The sequence below is a fragment of the Brassica oleracea genome, chromosome C8, assembly GCF_000695525.1.
Source record: "Brassica oleracea var. oleracea cultivar TO1000 chromosome C8, BOL, whole genome shotgun sequence".
NCBI lineage: Eukaryota > Viridiplantae > Streptophyta > Magnoliopsida > Brassicales > Brassicaceae > Brassica > Brassica oleracea.
Window position 1 is genome coordinate 17,477,713 of NC_027755.1, and position 18,843 is coordinate 17,496,555.

At 37.9% G+C, this 18,843-nt stretch overlaps 4 protein-coding genes across 7 annotated transcripts; 2 read left to right on the forward strand and 2 right to left on the reverse strand.

Moving 5' to 3' along the window:
- Positions 1-416: 416 nt before the first annotated feature.
- On the reverse strand, positions 417-2,495 carry LOC106310096. Of its 3 annotated transcripts, XM_013747302.1 has the most exons (7): positions 2,108-2,495; positions 1,756-2,024; positions 1,530-1,644; positions 1,342-1,436; positions 1,112-1,193; positions 855-966; positions 417-776 (listed from the first exon to the last, which is right to left on the reverse strand). In XM_013747302.1, exons 2-7 carry the CDS (start codon positions 1,811-1,813, stop codon positions 762-764), a joined length of 477 nt encoding a protein of 158 aa, XP_013602756.1. In that variant the 5' UTR covers positions 1,814-2,024; positions 2,108-2,495; the 3' UTR covers positions 417-761. The 3 variants fall into 3 exon arrangements, 2 of the variants coding, with proteins under 2 accessions (XP_013602756.1, XP_013602755.1); XR_001263677.1 differs by having other exon boundaries at positions 417-966; positions 1,364-1,436; XM_013747301.1 differs by having other exon boundaries at positions 417-966.
- Positions 2,496-3,891: 1,396 nt separating this feature from the next.
- On the forward strand, positions 3,892-6,888 carry LOC106312143 (proton pump-interactor 1-like). Its single transcript, XM_013749542.1, has 7 exons — positions 3,892-4,023; positions 4,373-4,764; positions 4,843-5,034; positions 5,119-5,298; positions 5,387-5,581; positions 5,661-6,296; positions 6,366-6,888. The coding sequence occupies exons 2-7, from the start codon at positions 4,399-4,401 to the stop codon at positions 6,675-6,677; spliced, it is 1,881 nt and encodes a 626-aa protein (XP_013604996.1). The 5' UTR covers positions 3,892-4,023; positions 4,373-4,398; the 3' UTR covers positions 6,678-6,888.
- A 298-nt stretch (positions 6,889-7,186) lies between these two features.
- LOC106308808 lies at positions 7,187-7,918 on the forward strand. The gene is given in 4 exon segments (XM_013745927.1): positions 7,187-7,197; positions 7,241-7,283; positions 7,394-7,574; positions 7,577-7,918. Coding segments are annotated over 4 exon segments (300 nt in total). The 3' UTR covers positions 7,642-7,918.
- Positions 7,919-8,669: 751 nt separating this feature from the next.
- Positions 8,670-13,772, reverse strand: LOC106311622 (WEB family protein At4g27595, chloroplastic-like). 2 transcript variants are annotated; one of them, XM_013748855.1, is made up of 4 exons: positions 13,488-13,772; positions 12,847-13,039; positions 11,005-12,747; positions 8,670-10,662 (listed from the first exon to the last, which is right to left on the reverse strand). In XM_013748855.1, the coding sequence occupies exons 1-4, from the start codon at positions 13,502-13,504 to the stop codon at positions 8,956-8,958; spliced, it is 3,660 nt and encodes a 1,219-aa protein (XP_013604309.1). In that variant the 5' UTR covers positions 13,505-13,772; the 3' UTR covers positions 8,670-8,955. The 2 variants fall into 2 exon arrangements, with proteins under 2 accessions (XP_013604309.1, XP_013604308.1); XM_013748854.1 differs by having other exon boundaries at positions 8,670-12,747.
- Positions 13,773-18,843: the final 5,071 nt, after the last annotated feature.

Consider the following 18,843-nt stretch of genomic DNA (forward strand, 5'->3'; position numbering starts at 1 on the left):
CTTGATGCATAAATGTCTCCAGCCCCGCAAGATATTCTTTCGTCACTCTCCCGTTAGCATCTCTATGCATATACATCCACTTCCGCAACTCTAAAATATTCCCGGAGCCCGCCTTTTTTTTTCTTTCACGTTTTTGTTTTTTGGTGTGTTTAAAATGATGTTAAAACGTCCATATTTATAGGAAACTTTCGAATCTGGTAGTTGTAATTTTCCTAGGAATTTACGACAAAAATTAGTTAGGTGGCCGAAAAAAACGTGTTACAACTAAAATTTCCTCGCTAAGCACACGTAAATTATTTCCTCGTAAAGAACACTCTAATTTTACGTCGAATTTACGAGGAAAGCGTATTTCCTCGTAAAATCCACGTCACTTTACACTGGCTTTACGACGAAACGGTTTCGTCGTTAATTTACGAGGAAATAACGCTGATTTTATTTTTTCACGTAATTTCTTTATAAACTCGACGTAATTTTACGATGATTACTTTTTCTCGTTAATTTTCGTCGTTAAGTTTGTGTTTTCTTGTAGTGAATTTTGGGCACATTACGAAGTAGGGACTCTGTTAGCCTTTGTTTTACAACCACTGGCAATATAGTACCAAGCAGAGTTACGTTCAATATCATCTATCGTGTCTATGTGATAGGTCCCAAATTCTTAAGAAACAATTTACTTACTGCAATTTTCTCTTCATATCTCATTTAACTCCCAACTCATGCTTAAATACAAAACTAACACACATAAGCATAATCCCACTATGCAGTCAAAAAAATGCCTCCTGCGATGGTTTAAAACCAATTAATTTACATGGTCAGTCAAGTCGTTTTCAGTGGCTTATCTACAGCTGTAAATTTACCTTGGCGGACCCATGCTTCATGTAATCGAAGATTTCCCCAACAGCCATTGTCTCAGCCTTTGTTACCTCTTCCGCATTGACCAGGTTAGCAATATATGGGTTACAACCTAACCTGAGACAATATTCAAACAAAAAGATTTGCAGGGTCTCTGAAAATGTATTTATGCTCCTAACTAATACAAACGAATAGGAGACGCTGAATATAAAAAATCATACGAATTATGTAGAATAAAAGTGTTGCCACTACAAAGACTCACCAGTTTAAATAATCTTGGGTGGGTTGGACATCTCTGTTCATAAGAACACGCGACGATGACATAGAGCTTAGGGAAAGGGTTCCTGTTATTTTTTGGGGTAGACATTAAACATGGTTGTTAGATACGTATGTATATAAGAATCACATGAGCGAGTATTGACAAAAAATGTCTGAAACTGTAAACGTTTAAAAAAGATTTAAGTTGGTTAGACAAAAAAGTTAAATGATTACCACCAAGTAGTTTTGTGTTTACCGTCGTCACTAAAAGGACGAAGGGAGTTCGGCAGTGGCTGTAAAATTCTTGTAGAATATTGTTGCAGCCTCCCCTGTAAATGGTTAAGTTTTACTTGTTCTATAGCTAGGTAGTTTACTTTGCAATAGAGACAAGGTAGTGATTTTAATAAGTGAATACATCTTACTCTTTTGTTTGTATATGATCAAGAGACTGGCGTGTGGTTGTAATTTTCACTTTGTCAAGGACCGGACGTTCAATAAAAGACTGGCCATTCAGTAGCTTCATGTGCCCTACAACATCTACAGCATTGGTTGGGAGATTTATCAGTATACTGTGACCTTAAAAGGTATAAATCAGTACACAGATAAGCAATTAAGTTGAAGATGATGCAAAAAGTTTAAACAGCTGACCATAAAGATCACCCCTGAGTCCACATTTGGCTTCAAAATCTTCATGTACGTGGAACATGAACCTGTCTGCATCAATAGGAGGCTCATGTGGTCAAGGTCGGAGAGGACAGAGCTGTGCGTGAAACAAATGGTCAAAGAGTGATCAAAAACGCGATAGATAGGTTTGCTTTCGGTAGCAAAGAAATTCCTGAGGCTGTAGAATTCTCTGGTTTGAGGCGAGTCTCGTATCGTGGAGAACGATTAGAGGAGATGAAGCCTTGCAGTGTGACCTGTCGGGAAAAAATCAGCTAGTTGTCAAAGAGATGGGGCTTACATTCCGATGAAAGAAATCTGTAAAAACAAACAATTGTACCTGTTCGTAGATGAGTAGCATCTCCAAACCAATATTAATCCCCCTTTTGCAGTGTTTCTGGCCTCCCAAAAGTGGACCATAGAGAAGCCTAATTCACAATCCGCTGGCCCAGGTGAGATGTCACGGCGACTGGGACTTTCCGGAGGTCTGAACAGTTTTCATGGCCATCGCTTGTTCTTCTCCTATAGAGGGTTTTGGATGTTGCCCAACAGAGGATTCGAGAAAGATGATTATATAAGAGAGGAAAAAGTAGGAGATGGAACGACATCATCTGTAAATCACAGACCGTAATGAAAGGAGTAAAGAATGGAATTGAATGATGAGAGTGGGTTGTGGTTATTACAGAGATCCGAAACGATGAAGATGAAGTGGAAGAGTCGGGGAGAGATCGACTCTCAAAGCTTTTCAGGAAAAAAAAAAGGTTTGTAGGGTGACGTGGCTAAAGTAAGCTTTCTGATTGGTTGATTTTCCAATCCAACGTGGATAGCCTCAAAGTTCAATCTCAATCCCTTTTATATATTGGGATTTATTCTAAAAAACACTGACTGAGAAATGATTCATGGGATTTTGGAAGTGTTGCATAGGCAAAACTCTTACAAGCCGGATCACAAGTTCGCTGGTCTTATGCAACGCTGGTTCGAAGTGTTTTGAGCACACATAGTCTAGACATAGTTGATTTCTATGTATAGCTTTTCTTCGGTTCTATTCATTTGTAAATGCTTATTCTTTCACTTCTGATCATAAATTTCACATTTCATCGAAAAACAAAAAAAAAAACTCTTATGATTGACCAGTGACATAAGAGGAGGATGAGGATCTGAAGATATGGAAGCTTTATGATGACGTGCAGGCCATCTCGTCATGAAGTCACTCAGCCGACCATCACTGGTGAATGGGACAACGCCTAATATCAACGAGGTATGGCTTTCAAGATAATCAAGATGAATGAACAAAAAATTCCTTAAAAAAGATGAATTAACATATTTTTAATAAGGGTTCTGGATTGTACCTAAGGTATGAAACCGGTTAAGCTAAGTGTAGGTAAAATTAATTATAGACTAAACCGGTGTGGTGTAGATTAAACCTGTGTTTTTTTCGACGTTACTGCAATGATATTAGAAGAACGGTATACAGAAAAAGTTGAGTTTGCTTCTTTCTTTTTAAAAGTCTTCATGTTCACACCACGCGTTTGTGGTGAAGAGAGAGAGAGGGGTACTTAAGGTATTTCAGCTTACGTCTGCACTTGAACTGGTCGTGTACAATGCAAAGAATCTAATCCGCATGACTTGTGAATAAAGTGACAGAAGACTCACCACGTTCTCAACGCACCCTAACAACTGTTTCTTTCTTCTCAACCTCTTCCCACTTGTGTCTTTTTTTCTTATCTTTGCATTTTTTTTTTGTCGTCAGACTGGTTCATTTACACTAAAGTATTATTTTCATATATTTTCTAATCTTTTCAATTAAATTTCATGTTTTACTAAACAATATTCTGAAGGAATAATCAAACTCAGGAGATCGAAGATAAGCTTTTTTTTTTAAAACCTTGTTATCTAATCTTTACTGAAAAAGTATAGTAGACAAATATGAACAAACAAGTAGAAAACTAGGAATGACCCAATCAAGGGCTTTCAAATTTCAGTAGATATAGAGAGTAAATATTTACCATTTTGGTAAAAAAAAATATCTGACTTTAATGGGGGAGAGAGAGAGAGAGGCAATTCGTGGGGGTGGGGTGGGGTTTGATAATAAAATAAAAATCTTGGAGATATAATTAGAATTTGAGATCCGACCCCAAAGGTTTCTTTTTAGCATACGACAGGGAAAGTTATATCAACCCTTCTCTCTCTCTCTCTTAAAAGGGTCTTCTTCGGTTATCTTTTTCAGATCTCCATCTCTCTCTCTCCCCTTTCACGGTAATACCTTCTCTCTCTCTAATTGAATCTTGGTGTGATGAACACTTATCCGCTTTCGATTGTTTGCTGCTTATAATATATATATTCCTCTTCTCCTTGTCTTTCTGAATCATTTGATCACCTCTCATCTATAAAGGTTTGATCTTTCTCTCTGTTTCAATCGGTTCGACTCTGCCTTAAAACGTTTGCTCTGTTCTGTATGTAATATTGAATCTGCTGTTCGTATGATCTGGTCTTAACCATTAACAAGTTGATTACTTTTATGAATTAGATCCTTAAAGTTGAATCCTTTTGCTTTGGATCCGTTATATTTCACTCAGAATCCTCTGTTTTTCCCTCTCTGCATCAGGATCCTCTGTTTTTTTTTGGTAGAAGATGGGTGTTGAGGTTGTAAACTTCGGCGGATTTGAGGTTGCTCCGGCTCCTTTCGAAGCGAAACCCGAAACCAACGGGAAGGTGGAGCAAGGCAAAGGAGATAAAGTCGCCATCAAGTCTGGTTCACACGGTGAGCCGCCAAAGAAAGCTGAAGAGAGTAGTAGCAGCAGCAAGATCTCCTCTGATGTACCAAAAGATGCAGCAGAGGAGTGGCCTGCGGCTAAGCAGATCCGCTCTTTCTACTTTGTAAAGTACCGTCGAAATGACGACCCCAAGATCAAAGCTAAGCTTGAGGTTGCTGATAAGGAGGTTGAGAAGCTGAACAAGGCTCGGAGCGCAGTTATTGAAGAGTTGAGAGCTAAGAAGGTAAGCTCCTTTTGCCTACTTAGAAGAAAATGTTGTTGTAGCGTTGACCTTCTTTTTTTCTTCTAATGATGCATTTAGGCGGAGAGATCCAAGTTATTTGACATGTTGGACCCGTTGAAGTCAGAGCGTCAAGGGTTCAACAACAAGTTTGATGAGAAAAGAAAAGAGATGGAACCTTTGCAGCAAGCACTGGGGAAGCTAAGGGGGAATGATGGTGGGAGTTCCCGTGGGCCTGTTATCTGTTCTTCCCAGGAAGAGCTCAACAGTATGGTAAGAATCTAATACTTGTTCTCACTTGAAGTGATCTTCGGTTTAATTCTCATTTGGTTGGTGGGTTGTGGAAAAAAAATGTAGATATACAGCTACGAGTACAGGATTCAACATGAAAGCATTCCCTTGACCGAGGAGAAGCAGCTTCTTAAAGAGATCAGGCTGCTTGAAGGGACAAGAGACAAAGTCATTGCTAATGAGGCTATGAGAGCCAAGATCAAAGAAGCTATGGGTCATAAAGATGACATCCAAGGTCAAGTTAAGGTAATAAGAGAAGAGAAGTCATGGTTTTGGAGAGTGTACTCTTGGCTTCTTTGTTTAGTTTCATATGTGAATGCCTTTTTAATTGCAGTTAATGGGTGCTGGTTTGGATGGAGTGAAGAAAGAGAGGCAAGCGATATCAGCAAGGATCAATGAGCTGAGTGAGAAGGTGAAAGCAACTAAAGATGAGATTCAGGTGCTGGAGAATGAGCTCAAGACTGTGACTGAGAAGAGGGACAAAGCTTACTCAAACATTCGTGACCTTAAGAAGCAAAGCGTTGAGACGGTACAAACACACATAATACTCAAGAGCATGTTCTTGTGATGGAGAATGGTTTGCGACTCTTTTGTTTGTTTATATACAGAACTCAGGTTTTTACCAAGGCCGTAACGTGTTGAACAAAGCTAGAGAGTTGGCTGCGCAAAGGAACGTAGATGAGCTTGAGGCGCTATCCAATGCGGAGGTTGAGAAGTTTGTCTCTCTCTGGTGCAGTAACAAGAACTTCAGAGAGGATTACGAGAAGAGACTCTTGGGGTCACTTGATGCTAGGCAGATGAGCCGAGATGGACGGATGAGGAACCCTGAAGAGAAGCCTCTTGTTGCTCGAGAGGCACCATCAGCTAAGGCAGCGCCTTCTGTAACCGAGGTTGTCCCTAAACCTAAGGCAAAACAGCAGCAGCCGAAGGAGGAGGAAGTTTCTGCACCTAAACCAGACGCTGCTGCTCCTGTTGCTCAGAAGGCTGAGAAAGCTAAAGAAGCAGTGAAAGGAAAAAAGAACGTTGTTGTTGATGATGATGATGATGAAGAAGAAGTATATGGTCTTGGAAAGCCGCAGAAAGAAGAGGAAGAGGTCGATGAAGCTACGGTGAAAGAGATGAGAAAGCAAGAGGAGATTGCTAAAGCCAAGCTAGCCATGGAAAGGAAAAAGAAGCTGGCAGAGAAAGCCGCTGCTAAAGCTGCCATAAGAGCTCAAAAGGAAGCTGAGAAGAAAGAACAAAAGGTATCATATCAAATGCTCTTTGCCTTCTCTCTTTTCCATTCTAATATTCTTCTTTTTTTTCTGTTGCAGGAGCGAGAGAAGGCGGCCAAGAAGAAGACAGGAGGCAGCAACGCATACGAGGCCATCTCTGAGGAAGTTCCAGAAGCTTCTGAGGCTGAGAAGGAGGAGACTGAAGCTCCAGTGGAGGAGAAACCAAAGAAGGAAAAGAAAGTCTTGAAGGAGAAACCAATAAGGAACAGGATCCGCAATAGAGGAGGACCAGAAACACTCCCGAGACCAATGCTCAAGCGTAAGAAGCAGACTAACTACATGGTTTGGGCTGCTCCAGCTGCTGTTGTGGTACTAATGCTTCTTGTCTTGGGTTACTACTACGTTCTCTAGATCAAGGGAAGCTGCGTTTGCTGTAGTTTGGGATCTTCTTAAAGCTTTCTTTTGAGGATGAGACTCTTTAAAACTTATGTCTCATTTACATACTGAGTAGAGACTCTTCCCTTTTAAAATACTTCTTTACATTTCACTCTCTTTGTTGTTTTCTCTTCTTTTGTTGAGGCTTTTAACTTTGAAGTAAGAAAACTCTTTTTGTTACATCTTATAGCTGTGAGATAGTGTTCTTCTCGAGTTTTGATATGTTTCTTTTGTCTTTTTACTGTGATAACAAATACCAAAAGAGATTATTAGTACGAGATCAACTCGAGCTTTCTTCTCGTTCCACCTTTGGAGAGTTTGCTTTACAAACTGACACGCTGATCATAGTCCAGACAAGAACTAGTCTTTGCTTGAGGACACTTGGGAAGTGTAGTGAGAAGCCACCTGTTTCTCTCTCGACACTAACTCCATTCTCAGGCTCATATATATAATAGAGAGGGAGAGGGACTCAAATATTGATCTCAATGGCGGCTAAGTATTTAGCAAAGAGAGTAACCATAAACATACACAGGACTTAGAGGAATCATTACCATCACTAGCCCTAGATACTTCTCATCCAACGTAAGTTCTTTTTGCTTCTAAGATAGATTGATGCGTATAAGAAGATTAAATAAAGAATCAATGAAGTTTTCATATTGTGATATCACTTGGTTCTTCCAAAACATTTACAGGGAAAGGATGGAGGAGAGAAGTCAAAGGGAGAGGGAATGGGGACAACTACAGATGGCAAGGCTCCGAATGTGACGATGAGTCATGCGGCTGACACATCCAAAGATGGGTTGAAACGAGCAGTAGATGTAGCAAACGAGGAGAGTGGAGATGCTAGCGAGCGGAAGAGTGGAGAGAATAGTGAAGTGAAGAAGATGTAGCTGTGGGTGATGATGGAACTGTTGAAGGCCAAAACCAGTCATCAGGATGAGAATACCACAGAGATAAATATTAGAGAAAAAGACAAAAATAGCACTAAATCAAGTTTTTGTTCCCAAACTAGTACTTAAGGTCAAAAGTCACAAAAATAGCACTTAATGTTTTATCAAAAGTCACAAACTTAGAGTTTAGAGTTAAATGGTGGGGTTTAGGATTTAGGGTTATGACATATATCAACTTATGTAGTAACCGTGGGGAGATGTAAGGAGAAACTGTACCTGTGTTGGGATATATTCTCACCAGACATATAGAGTATAACTTGTTTAATCCTTATAGGGCAAATCTCCAAAATAGTATATTTTTAAGTTTATATCACAAAAATAGCACTCAAAAACTAAAATGACCAAAATAGCAATTTTCTAAGTTTATCCTTTGAAAATTTTAATTTTTTTTTATTTTTCAAAATTTGAAATCTTATCCCCAAAACCTCAACCCTAAACCATAAACCCTAAACCCTAAACTCTAAACCCTAAACCCTAAAATCTAAACCCTAAACCCTAAACCCTAAATCCTAAACTCAATCCTTTAACTTTAAACCCTAAGTTTGTAACTTTTGATAAAACATTAAGTGCTATTTTTGTGACTTTATGACCTTGAGTGCTAGTTTGGAAACATAAACTTGATTTAGTGCTATTTTTGTCTTTTTCTCATCTTTATATCTAGCAGTTCAAATACGTTTTACATTTCTTAATCTATGTGTTTAGCCAAGTACTCGCGAGTTGGAGATATATTGTATAATATATTAGTGTGATCCATTACATAATAAGAACATAATCAAACTCTCGTTGACCAAAAAAAGAAGAAGATTGAACTCTCATTGAATTCACTAGAGGCGGGCACAACACAGTACATGTGCATTGACAATACGACAGAAATAAACATATAGTTTTTGGTCGATTTTTAGATTTCATTAGTCATGACACCTTCAAATCTCTGTCACGTCCTTATTTATCCGGAGGATAGCTTTATGCTTCAAGCCTTCACCATGCTTCTATGTCCGGTCCAGCCACAAACACAATGAATCTCAACAGATAACAAAACTTGCATAGCTTAAAATGTTCTCACCAGATCATGTGTGAAAGCACTTACAGGGAATCACTGTTCAAATATGTTTTCTGTTTGCAAAATGATATGATATTCTTGCCCCTAGTATACTCTTCAAAGATTTAATGAAATTTAGAGAAATAAACCAGAGATCAAGCACCTTAAATTGAATAGGGAGCTATACTCTTCAAAGATTTAAAGACAAATCAACCAAGAAATAATGTTCAGTTGCAGTAGAAATGATAATAGTCTCATCTTCCCTCTATTTATGGCTGCTGCTGCTGCTTGTACTCTTCTTCTTCAGTAAATTTCCAAACTTCCGGAGCAAAGGTTTCTTCTTCTTCTGCTCTAGTTCCTTTGAGTGCAGACTCCCAGAATATTCTATATGTTCAGCTGAAGACAAGCCATTGCTTAACTGATCAAAGTTCTCACTGCCTTCTGCTTTTGATTCCTCCTCCTCTTCAGCAAACTCGTGATCTGACTCTCTCTCTGAAGACGCTTCTCTCTTTTCTATATGGTAGCCTTCCCCTTCAATTGAGTCTTTATCTTTCTCTCCTTCATCTTTGTGAGCTAACAAATGGACTGGTGTCTCACCATTCAAATGGTTATCAATGGCTTCCACTGGACTTTCTTGTACCTTTTGTTCTCCTGTACTGTGCTTGCCGTTTTCATCTGGTTTCTCTTCTTTTTCTAGCAACTTCGATAACTCTTCGATCTTCTTAACCGCGGAAGCCTCCCTGGCCTTCAGCTCAACGTTATCATGAATCACAGCCTGCAGCTCGGTTTCTTTGTCAAGCAGGATTGACAACTCCTCTATCTTCTTTGCCTTTGAAGCTTCCTGCACTCTAAGCTCTTCATTTTCTTGATGAAGTCTTTGAAACTCATTTTCCTTCTCAAGCCAACTCTGCTCGAGATGTAGCAGCTCGTCAATCTTCTTTAAAGATGCATCCTCTTTGGCCTTAAGCTCCTCGTTCTCATGGAAAACACCCTGCAGCTCGTTCTCTTTATCAAGTAAACTCTGTTTAAGGTTTGTCAACTCTTCAATCTTCTGAACCAATGATGCAGCATTGGCCTTTAGCTCTTCATTCTCAATTACTGCAGTCTTGAGCTCGTTTTCTTTATCAATCAAACTTTGTTTAAGATCAGACAACTCCTCTATTGTTTTAAGCGATGAAGCCTCTTTGGATTTGAGCTCCTCGTTTTCGCAAACGACATCGTGTAACTCGCTCTCTTTCACGAGCAAGGTTTTGTTTAGATTTGATAACTCTTCAATCTTCTTTTGGGATAGAGAGTCCTTGGCTTTAAGGTCCTCAATCTCACGGACCATTCTGTCAAGCTCATTTTCTTTATCAAGAAGAGACTCTTGCAGCTTAGCTAACTCTTCAATCTTCTTGAGGTATGCAGCCTCTCTTTCTCTAAGCTCTTCGTTTTCTTGAGTGGAAATGTGGAGTTTGATTTCTCTGGCAGCAACGTTGTCAGATACTTTTGACAACTCTTCAAGCTTCTTATGGTAAGAAGACTCCCTTTCTCTTAACTCTTCATTCTCCTTAACAGCTGACTGTAGTTTGGCTTCTTTCTCAGCTAATATCTCATTTGGCAATGACAACTCCTCGATCTTCTTGATGTATACAGCCTCCCTTTCTTCGAGCCCCGTGATTTCTTGAATGGTGCTCTGCAGTTTGGTTTCTTTGTCAGCCAAACTCACATTCACTGCTGACAGCTCTTCAATCTTCTTCAGATGAGCAATCTCTGTTCTTTTAAGCTCCTCAGCTTCTTGAACAATGGTCAATAGTTTGGTTTCTTTGTCAACCAAACTCTCATTTACTGCTGACAACTCTTCAATCTTCTTCAGACAAGCAATCTCTGTCCTTTTAAGCTCATCAGCTTCTTGAACAATGCTTAACAGTTTGGTTTCTTTGTCAACCAAACTCACATTCGCTGCTGACAAAGTTGCTGACAACTCCTCAATCTTCTTGAGATAATCAAGCTCCCTCCCTCTGAGCTCCTCTGCTTCTTGAATAATGCTCTGCAGTTTGGTTTCTTTGTCAACCAAGCTCATATTCGCTGCTGACAACTCTTCAATCTTCTTGAGGTAAATAAGCTCCCTCCCTTTGAGCTCCTCAGCTTCTTGAACAACGTTCAACAGTTTGGTTTCTTTGTCAGCCAAGCTCACATTCTCTGCTGACAACTCTTCAATCTTCTTGAGATACTCAAGCTCCCTCCCTCTGAGCTCCTCAGCTTCTTGGACAATGCTCAACAGTTTGGTTTCTTTGTCAAGCAAACTCAAATTCGCTGCTGACAACTCCTCAACCTTCTTGAGATAATCAAGCTCCCTCCCTCTGAGCTCCTCCGCTTCTTGAATAATGCTCTGCAGTTTTGTCTCTTTATCCACCAAGCTTTCATTTATCTTTGACAACTCATCTCCGAGCTTTTTGTTGTCTGCAGCAGCGCTCTTAAGTTCGTTTTCTTTCTCCAACAAACTTTCTTTAACTTTCACACTTTCAGCTTTGGCTTCTCCAACTGTTTCCTGCATATCCTTAAGCTCCTCCTCAAGTTCCTCAAGTTTCCTTTTCGTATTGGCTTCTTCTTCTTTTGCTGCCTTCACCTCATCTTCCTTAAGATTAAGCAAACTCTCCACCTTGCTAAGCTCTCCCTGCAGAGAGAACGTTTCATCTTCCGATTTCTTCACACAAGCCATCAAATGGAGTTCTCGCTGCTCCCACTCAGTCTTTGAACCAACAATCTCATCTTGACTCTTTCCTAAACTATTTTTCAGGCTATCGATTTCGTTTCTTGCATCTTCAAGCATTCTTTCATACTTCTCATTAGTCTCTTTAGCAGCCAGCTTCAAACTCTCAATCTGTGTTCCACAATGTTCAACCTCTGCTTGACATGTCAAGAGCCTCTCCTTAGCTTCCCTTGCTTCCACAGATACTTCCTGCAACTCCGAAGTTAAGCTTTCCATAGCTTTCTTGGTTTCCTCTTCTTCCTTCCTACAGCTCTCCAGCTCTGTCGCAAGCTCCGTCTTTTCATTCAGTAAGTTCTGAATATGTGATGTTGTAGTCTTTTCATTCTCCAAAGCTTCTTCTTGGGCGGTTGCAAGGTCAGCTTTCACTGACTCAACAAGCTTTTCAAGCTTAGAAGTTTCTTTGTTTAAAAAGCAAACTTGGCGTTGAGACTCCTGAAGATCTGTTTCCTGACTTGCAATCGTTGTTACCATAGACTCAATCTTTTCTTTCAACGCAGCATTGTCCAACTCTGCCTCATGAAGCGCATGACTGTTTTCTCCCAGCTGCTTCATAGCTGAATCTAAAGACTCTGAAGCAGACGTCTTCAACTTATTTGACTCTTCAACTTGTTTTTCAAGTTCATTCTTCAACTCAGCTGCTAAGCTATTAGCACATGATTCAACGATTTTAGCAGCTTCGAGGTCAACGTGGAGCTGCTCAATGCACTCTTCTTGATCCTTCAGCTTATTCTCTAAGATGCTAACATTCTCAAGCTCCCCTCTCAACATCTCAATCTCGGATTTCAGTTTAGACACAACCTCATCTCCTTCAGTAGCCTTCTTCTGTTCCTCAGAACTAACCAATGCCTTTAACTGACTTAACTCAGAAGAAAGAACCTCCACCTTCTCCGCCTGCATCTCAGCGATCTTGGTCGCTTCCTCTGCATGACTCAACGCCTTGTTTTTAGCATCGGCAGTCATAGCCAACTCTTGTTGAACCCTGTGGAGCTCTTCTGTGGTGGAGAGAAGAGCTGAGATGTCTAAAGCATGCTGGCTTCTTACAGACTCAACCTCTTTCTTCCAAGAGATATCCTTTTCGTTATGAACCGCTTCAATCTCAGAACTCTCCTGAGCTGCTGCCAGTGCTTCTATGAGTTTCTCATTGGCTTCTTTGTTTAGCTTCTCAAAGCCTTTGAGATCACCGAGAGCTTTAGCTTTGTCTTTCTTGAGCACTGCTATTTGCTCGTTAGCTTTCTTCAAATCCTCCTGAATCTGTTTCAGTTGAGCTTGTAGCTCAGATCCTTTCCCTAACCGTGATTGAGACTTCTGAAACGCCAATAAAAATTATGATCAGTCTCTATAACATTGTCATCAAAACAAGAGAAGCTTCAATATGTCAAATGGATGGAGTTTGTTTTGACTTGCCTCAGGTGGAGTAGGGACTCTTGCAGTACGACGTTCAGGAGTAGGCTTGGAGTTAGCAGATTGTGGGGAACGGTCTAGTGAGAGACGGGTCACAGAAGACGGAGAGCTGCCATCGGATTTAGTCACTGATGATTTAGTAAGTCTTGGTGGTGGAGGAGATGGTTTACTACGAGGAGTCTCCATTAAACCAGTTCTACAATATCATAAAGGTATAAGTACAATGTGACAATCACCATCAATGAACAAATAATGAAACAAACATCTCTATGGATCTAAATCCATAACTTAAGTAAGTGAAACAGGTTTCCAACTTGATGGTTTGCATTGCTATGATTAATGATTAGAGATCTAATTATCAAAAATCAAATTAAAAAAGAATCTAAAATGAATCCAAAAGCACATTATTTTTTCCACAGTACATGGAATGATCTGACAGGCTAAGAGAACACATATTGCAGAATCAGTGAATAATTTCAGAAGAAAAAACAAAGATGTCCAGAGAAAGTGACCCACATAGACACAACTACATTTCCGACAAAGAAAACAGAAGACAGCATCTCAGATCCAATTGCCTTAAAACTAGTATATGGTTGGTTCTGTAATGAAAATTAAAAATAAAAAGAGAAGGAAAGTTCCCCCACTTGGTTCTGGAAGCCATTGTTGCCGAGGAAGAAGAACACCTTCAAAGCTTCAAAGGAGAAAAGAAAAATGGTGAGAAATGTTAGGGGGCAGCTAAATCTCCAGCATTGCAAGTGGGAGACTCTAAACAGAAACACCAGATCGATTAAGGTTTCGTCTTCACTGGGTCTGATTGCTTCTCCACAAAGTCTTCAACTTTTTTTTGTAGCAAAATTATTGGTAATGGGCAGAGTGGTGGTCACCCTCTCTCTCTCTCTCTCTCTCTCGTCTTTTTCTTTCATTTTCCCGGTTTCGTTTTTACAATTAAAAACAAAACAATTTGATAGTACAAAACAATTTGAAATGACAGAAAGGACCATGGTGTAAAGTTTTGCATGTGTATTAATGAAATAAAGCGGTGTGTTGTGTGGACCTAACAAATGTGAATGGACTTTGCTCATAATGTGGGTAGAGCAGAAAAATCTCAAATCTCCAGCGATCTGATTTTACAAGTTTAAGATCTATTTGGAGTCATCATGTGGGCTGCATGTGCCTTTCAATCATTTATTTTATTTGTATATAGATACAATAATTCAATCGTACAACTCATTGTTATTCTCAAATGCACTCATTTTTCTGTCAGCAAAATGAAATCATTTATTAGTGTAAAATGTTAGTATCATTTAGACGCAGTTAGGCTGGAGTGCTTTTTTGTTATGTTATGTAATCTTGTGTTGATATTATTTTGTTTGCGAATTAAAGTTATGGGATTGAAACCAATTAAACTGGTTTGAGTTTGATTTTCTAACAATTTATCTTAGTATAACTTTGACCCAAAAATCAATAATTTCAGTTTTATTTCAACTTTTTCGTTAAATTAATTTAAATTTTCTGCTAAATGCACGTTCTCGCTCACTTATTTTAAAAATCAATTATGAGAGCACACAATGAAGTGAGTAACAAATCGATTTAAAAGTCATATATCATATACTAATTTGGAACTTAGATCACACGTCAAATTGTTTCGTTAAAGTTTTGTTCGTTTACGTTTATCGCCTAATCTTAGATGAGATTTCTCTTTCCCTTGTAATCGAATTGTAGCTGTTGATATGGTGTGTTGGAAATATAAAAATCTTGTAGAAGTTCAAGAGGTCACGAACTTTCTTTTTTTTTTGGAATTTGATTCTTTTAACTAATCTTCTGTGTAAATAGATGAATCTGACATTTGTCTTTATAATGATAACTGCATATATATGCAGTGAGAAGAGACTGCTATAATAGTGATAATGTTGCATACAAGAAATATTCCGATGTTAAGTTACAAAAAAAAAAAAGAAATATTCCGATGTTTCCTCTAAATAAAAGAAGTCAATTGCAAAAGCACTACTACATAAAACAACGTATCAATAACAAGCTACAGAGCCCTTCTCGGAAATGTTTCCTTGGTTTTTGTCTCCTCCAGCCTTCGGTCTAAGCAGCGGAGAGCCCTTTTCGAAACTGTGCACCTTCTGTTTGCGTATTTCGAGCCTGATTTTTATTGTATCTGAAACTCCGTCCTGTCATTGGTAATTGCTTCAGCCTAGGTTTTTTTTTCATCCTCTAGTTTTTAGAGGTGATGCGTGTTAGATGGTTGGACTTTTGGGTGGTCTCTGTAGGTTCATTTCACTCCGTGGCCGCGCGTTTGGTCTCCAGCTATCCTAGTGCTTGGTGGGTCTTCAATCTTCTCGGCAAGCTGGAGTCCATCAATGGCTTGCAGGTGCTCGTTCTCAACGTGTTTTAAACAGCTTCATCTCAGCCCGTTTTACGGTTTTGTTTGGCCGAAGCGTATGTGTTTCGCTTATAGGAAGCCTTCAGGTTATCTCTCCCCTCCCCCTCTCAATAGATTAAGATCAAACCTCGGGTTAGTGTGTCGAATACGACCTCTCTGTATCCCCGTACTGGTCAGGGTCTGGCAAGAGAGACCGACTTGTTGAGGATGGTGGTTCCCCTTAACTAGTTGGTATGTTTCGATTTCTATTTCTTGATAGTCGGTAAGAGAAAGATAGTGTCATGTGGATCGAACAGCTGTTTGTCGGCGCGGTTTTGAAAAAAGTATATTTGCAGTGATCGGCGAAATTTCGGTTTGGTCGGCGTCGTTGGCCGCGGACTTCTGGTGATGACGGAAACTAGTAACGGGTCTCCGAACCTTAGGTTTTTTTCCCTCCCGTTGTGTTTTTGTTTTTCTCTTCTTGTGTAATAGTGATAATCCTAATATATTTGTGAGATTCACTGTTTATTTGACGATTAGCCGGACGTTTTATTTCGGTTCCCGTTTATCGGGTTGATATTTTAATTTAATATTTTTATTCTATTAAAATAGAAGTTATGACTTCTTTCATGTGTAATATTTTTTAATTTGGACCATCCTTTAGAAATTTTATTAAATGTATTTTATTAAAACTAATAACAAATAGAATCTTTGAACTACTTTAATCATAATATTTTTTTATATCTTTTTATTCTAAATATAAATAAATAAATATATATATATATATATATATATAAAAATCTAACAAATTTTTTTGAAATTGTTTTAACAACATCTTAATTTTCAAAAAATTATATGTAAATATTTTCACTAATTTCGTAATTAATTTTGAAATGTTATCATACATTAATATATTCAGTTATCGTTTATAAAATAAAAATTATATCCTATTTTTTTAATCTATTACGAGGTGATTTATCCGCGCTCATGCGCGGACATGAATATTTTTTTTATTTATTTATGTATTTTTACGTTATCATAACTACAGTTTTATTTATGAGTTGTTTAGGGCCCAACTGGTTTAAAGGCAGCGGTTGCGGTTGCGGATGCAGGAGTTTGCGGATGCGGGTGGTTGCGGTTTCAAGCGTTATTAAGCGTTTTGTATGACTGTTACAACATTTAAAAATTATTGCGTTAACGAGATATTTGTGACTGGTTGATTATAAGATATTACAGCGGTTTAATAATAAATTACCCATATCAACATATTATAACATTAAAAAATATAAAAAACATACTATTGTAATAAAATATAATAACTATCATTATAAAATGATTAATAAAAATATTAGGTTTATTTATAAAAAAATCAAATTAGTTGAAAATTATAATTTTAATAAAATTTGTTTTGAAGATTTATATTAAAAATATTTTATTTCGTTTTATATATGTGTATATCTTTATATATGTGTGTACAGAAATGTTTAAAAAATCTAATAAATAGTTTGTTTAAAGTTTTTATAAAGCAAATTATGATATTGTTTGTGAATTTTAATTAATATATAAAATATGTATATATTTTTATTTATAATATTTCCATTTTAAAATTTTAATTTTAAAATAATTTTGAAAATAATTTTATATTTATTTTTCCACCCGCAACCGTCCGCAACCGCAAACGCTAGCTGGAACCAGCTTTTGATTTTAAGAGGTTCGGAGCGGTTTTGAGCGATTTGTAGTGGTTTGTATGATTGTTTCAAAACACTGTCAACCGCTACCAACCGCAAAAACTGCGTTTGCGGGTCGTAGCGGGAAAACCAGTCAAGCCCTTAGTTATTGTGTTTTTATTTTACACAATATTCAGTGTAGCCATGATATTTACTTTTATTATAATTAATTGATATATACTTTTAGTTTTAAATTAATTTTTAATTTATATATATAATTTAAATTAATAGTATTATATTATTTTAATTATACATATAATTTTGGATATGCTATTTCTAGTCGGTTTGGTTGTTTTTTGGGTCAACAATCACTTTTTTTTGTCACTCATGTATATTGGATTGCATCTATTTATCCGAATTCAACTATAATATTTTATTCTAATATATTTAATTTTGATTAAATTCTTATTTGCATTTAGATTAGTTATTTTTTTAGATATGTAAATATATTTTTGTAAGATTATATATAGCTTAATATATATTGTGCTTAGAACTAAATAAAAAATAAACTGAAGTATTTGATTCGAAATTACATAAATGAATATAACGATAATATTCTGAAATCTCATGTATATATATAAAACTATATTGTTACAATTAGTTAATATTTTATTTTATTTATTAATATGTTTTGAGTCATCATGTACTTTATATGTATAAAAATAAATAGATTTTATAATAAAATTATATTTTTTTTATTTTAGTTAGATCTTTGATTTTGGATAGAAGTTGGATTAATAGAATCACTCATATTGAGTTGCATATATATTCTTTCAAATTCAAACTCAAGTATAATTATTATTTTTATTCTAATTAATTCAAATCAAATTAGTTTTATTTTTCGCTTAAATGTGCATGTTTTTTCATAATATTTATCAAAATTATATATTGATTTTTTTTAAAGAAATTAGAAAGAGATTTGTGTAGATAGTTTGATAGTTTAGATTTGTGAGAATCAGTTGTTTATTTATATAGATGTTGGGGCTTTCAAATAGGATTAGGATTAGGAACTTATATATTAAAAAATATACAAAATTGTTAGGAGAAATTTTAAAAAATAGGAAATTGTATACTTATCAAAAAGTATAATATTCTTAAGCATCGTAGAAAATTGTATAGTTATCACCTTAGGTTCCTAAGCGGCCTTAATCTCATCCATTGTTATGGAGATGGATGAGATTAAGGTGGCTTTTCTCGAGTATGGAACTGTTATGGATGCAGCAAATGATTTAGAGGAAGTCTCTGAGGGGGAAACAGAGGATGTGAATTTGGTTAAGGAGTGTTTGAACCGAGAACTGTCAACAAACTAGTGAATAAACGAGACGAGGACTCGTCAGTGGGGTTAGGAGAAGTCTTCATGCTGAGCTTGAACCGGATGGAGACGACTCGAAGAGAATGGTCAAGTGACAACTCTTCGGTCGACGACTCTTCGGTCGATTGAGGACTCGTCGGTCGAGTGAGGACTCGTCGGTCGAGTGAGGACTCGTCGGTCGAGTGAGGACTCGTCGGTCGAGTGAGGACTCGTCGGTCGAGTGAGGACTCGTCGGTCGAGTGAGGACTCGTCGGTCGAGTGAGGACTCGTCGGTCGAGTGAGGACTCGTCGGTCGAGTGAGGACTCGTCGGTCGAGTGAGGACTCGTCGGTCGAGTGAGGACTCGTCGGTCGAGTGAGGACTCGTCGGTCGAGTGAGGACTCGTCGGTCGAGTGAGGACTCGTCGGTCGAGTGAGGACTCGTCGGTCGAGTGAGGACTCGTCGGTCGAGTGAGGACTCGTCGGTCGAGTGAGGACTCGTCGGTCGAGTGAGGACTCGTCGGTCGAGTGAGGACTCGTCGGTCGAGTGAGGACTCGTCGGTCGAGTGAGGACTCGTCGGTCGAGTGAGGACTCGTCGGTCGAGTGAGGACTCGT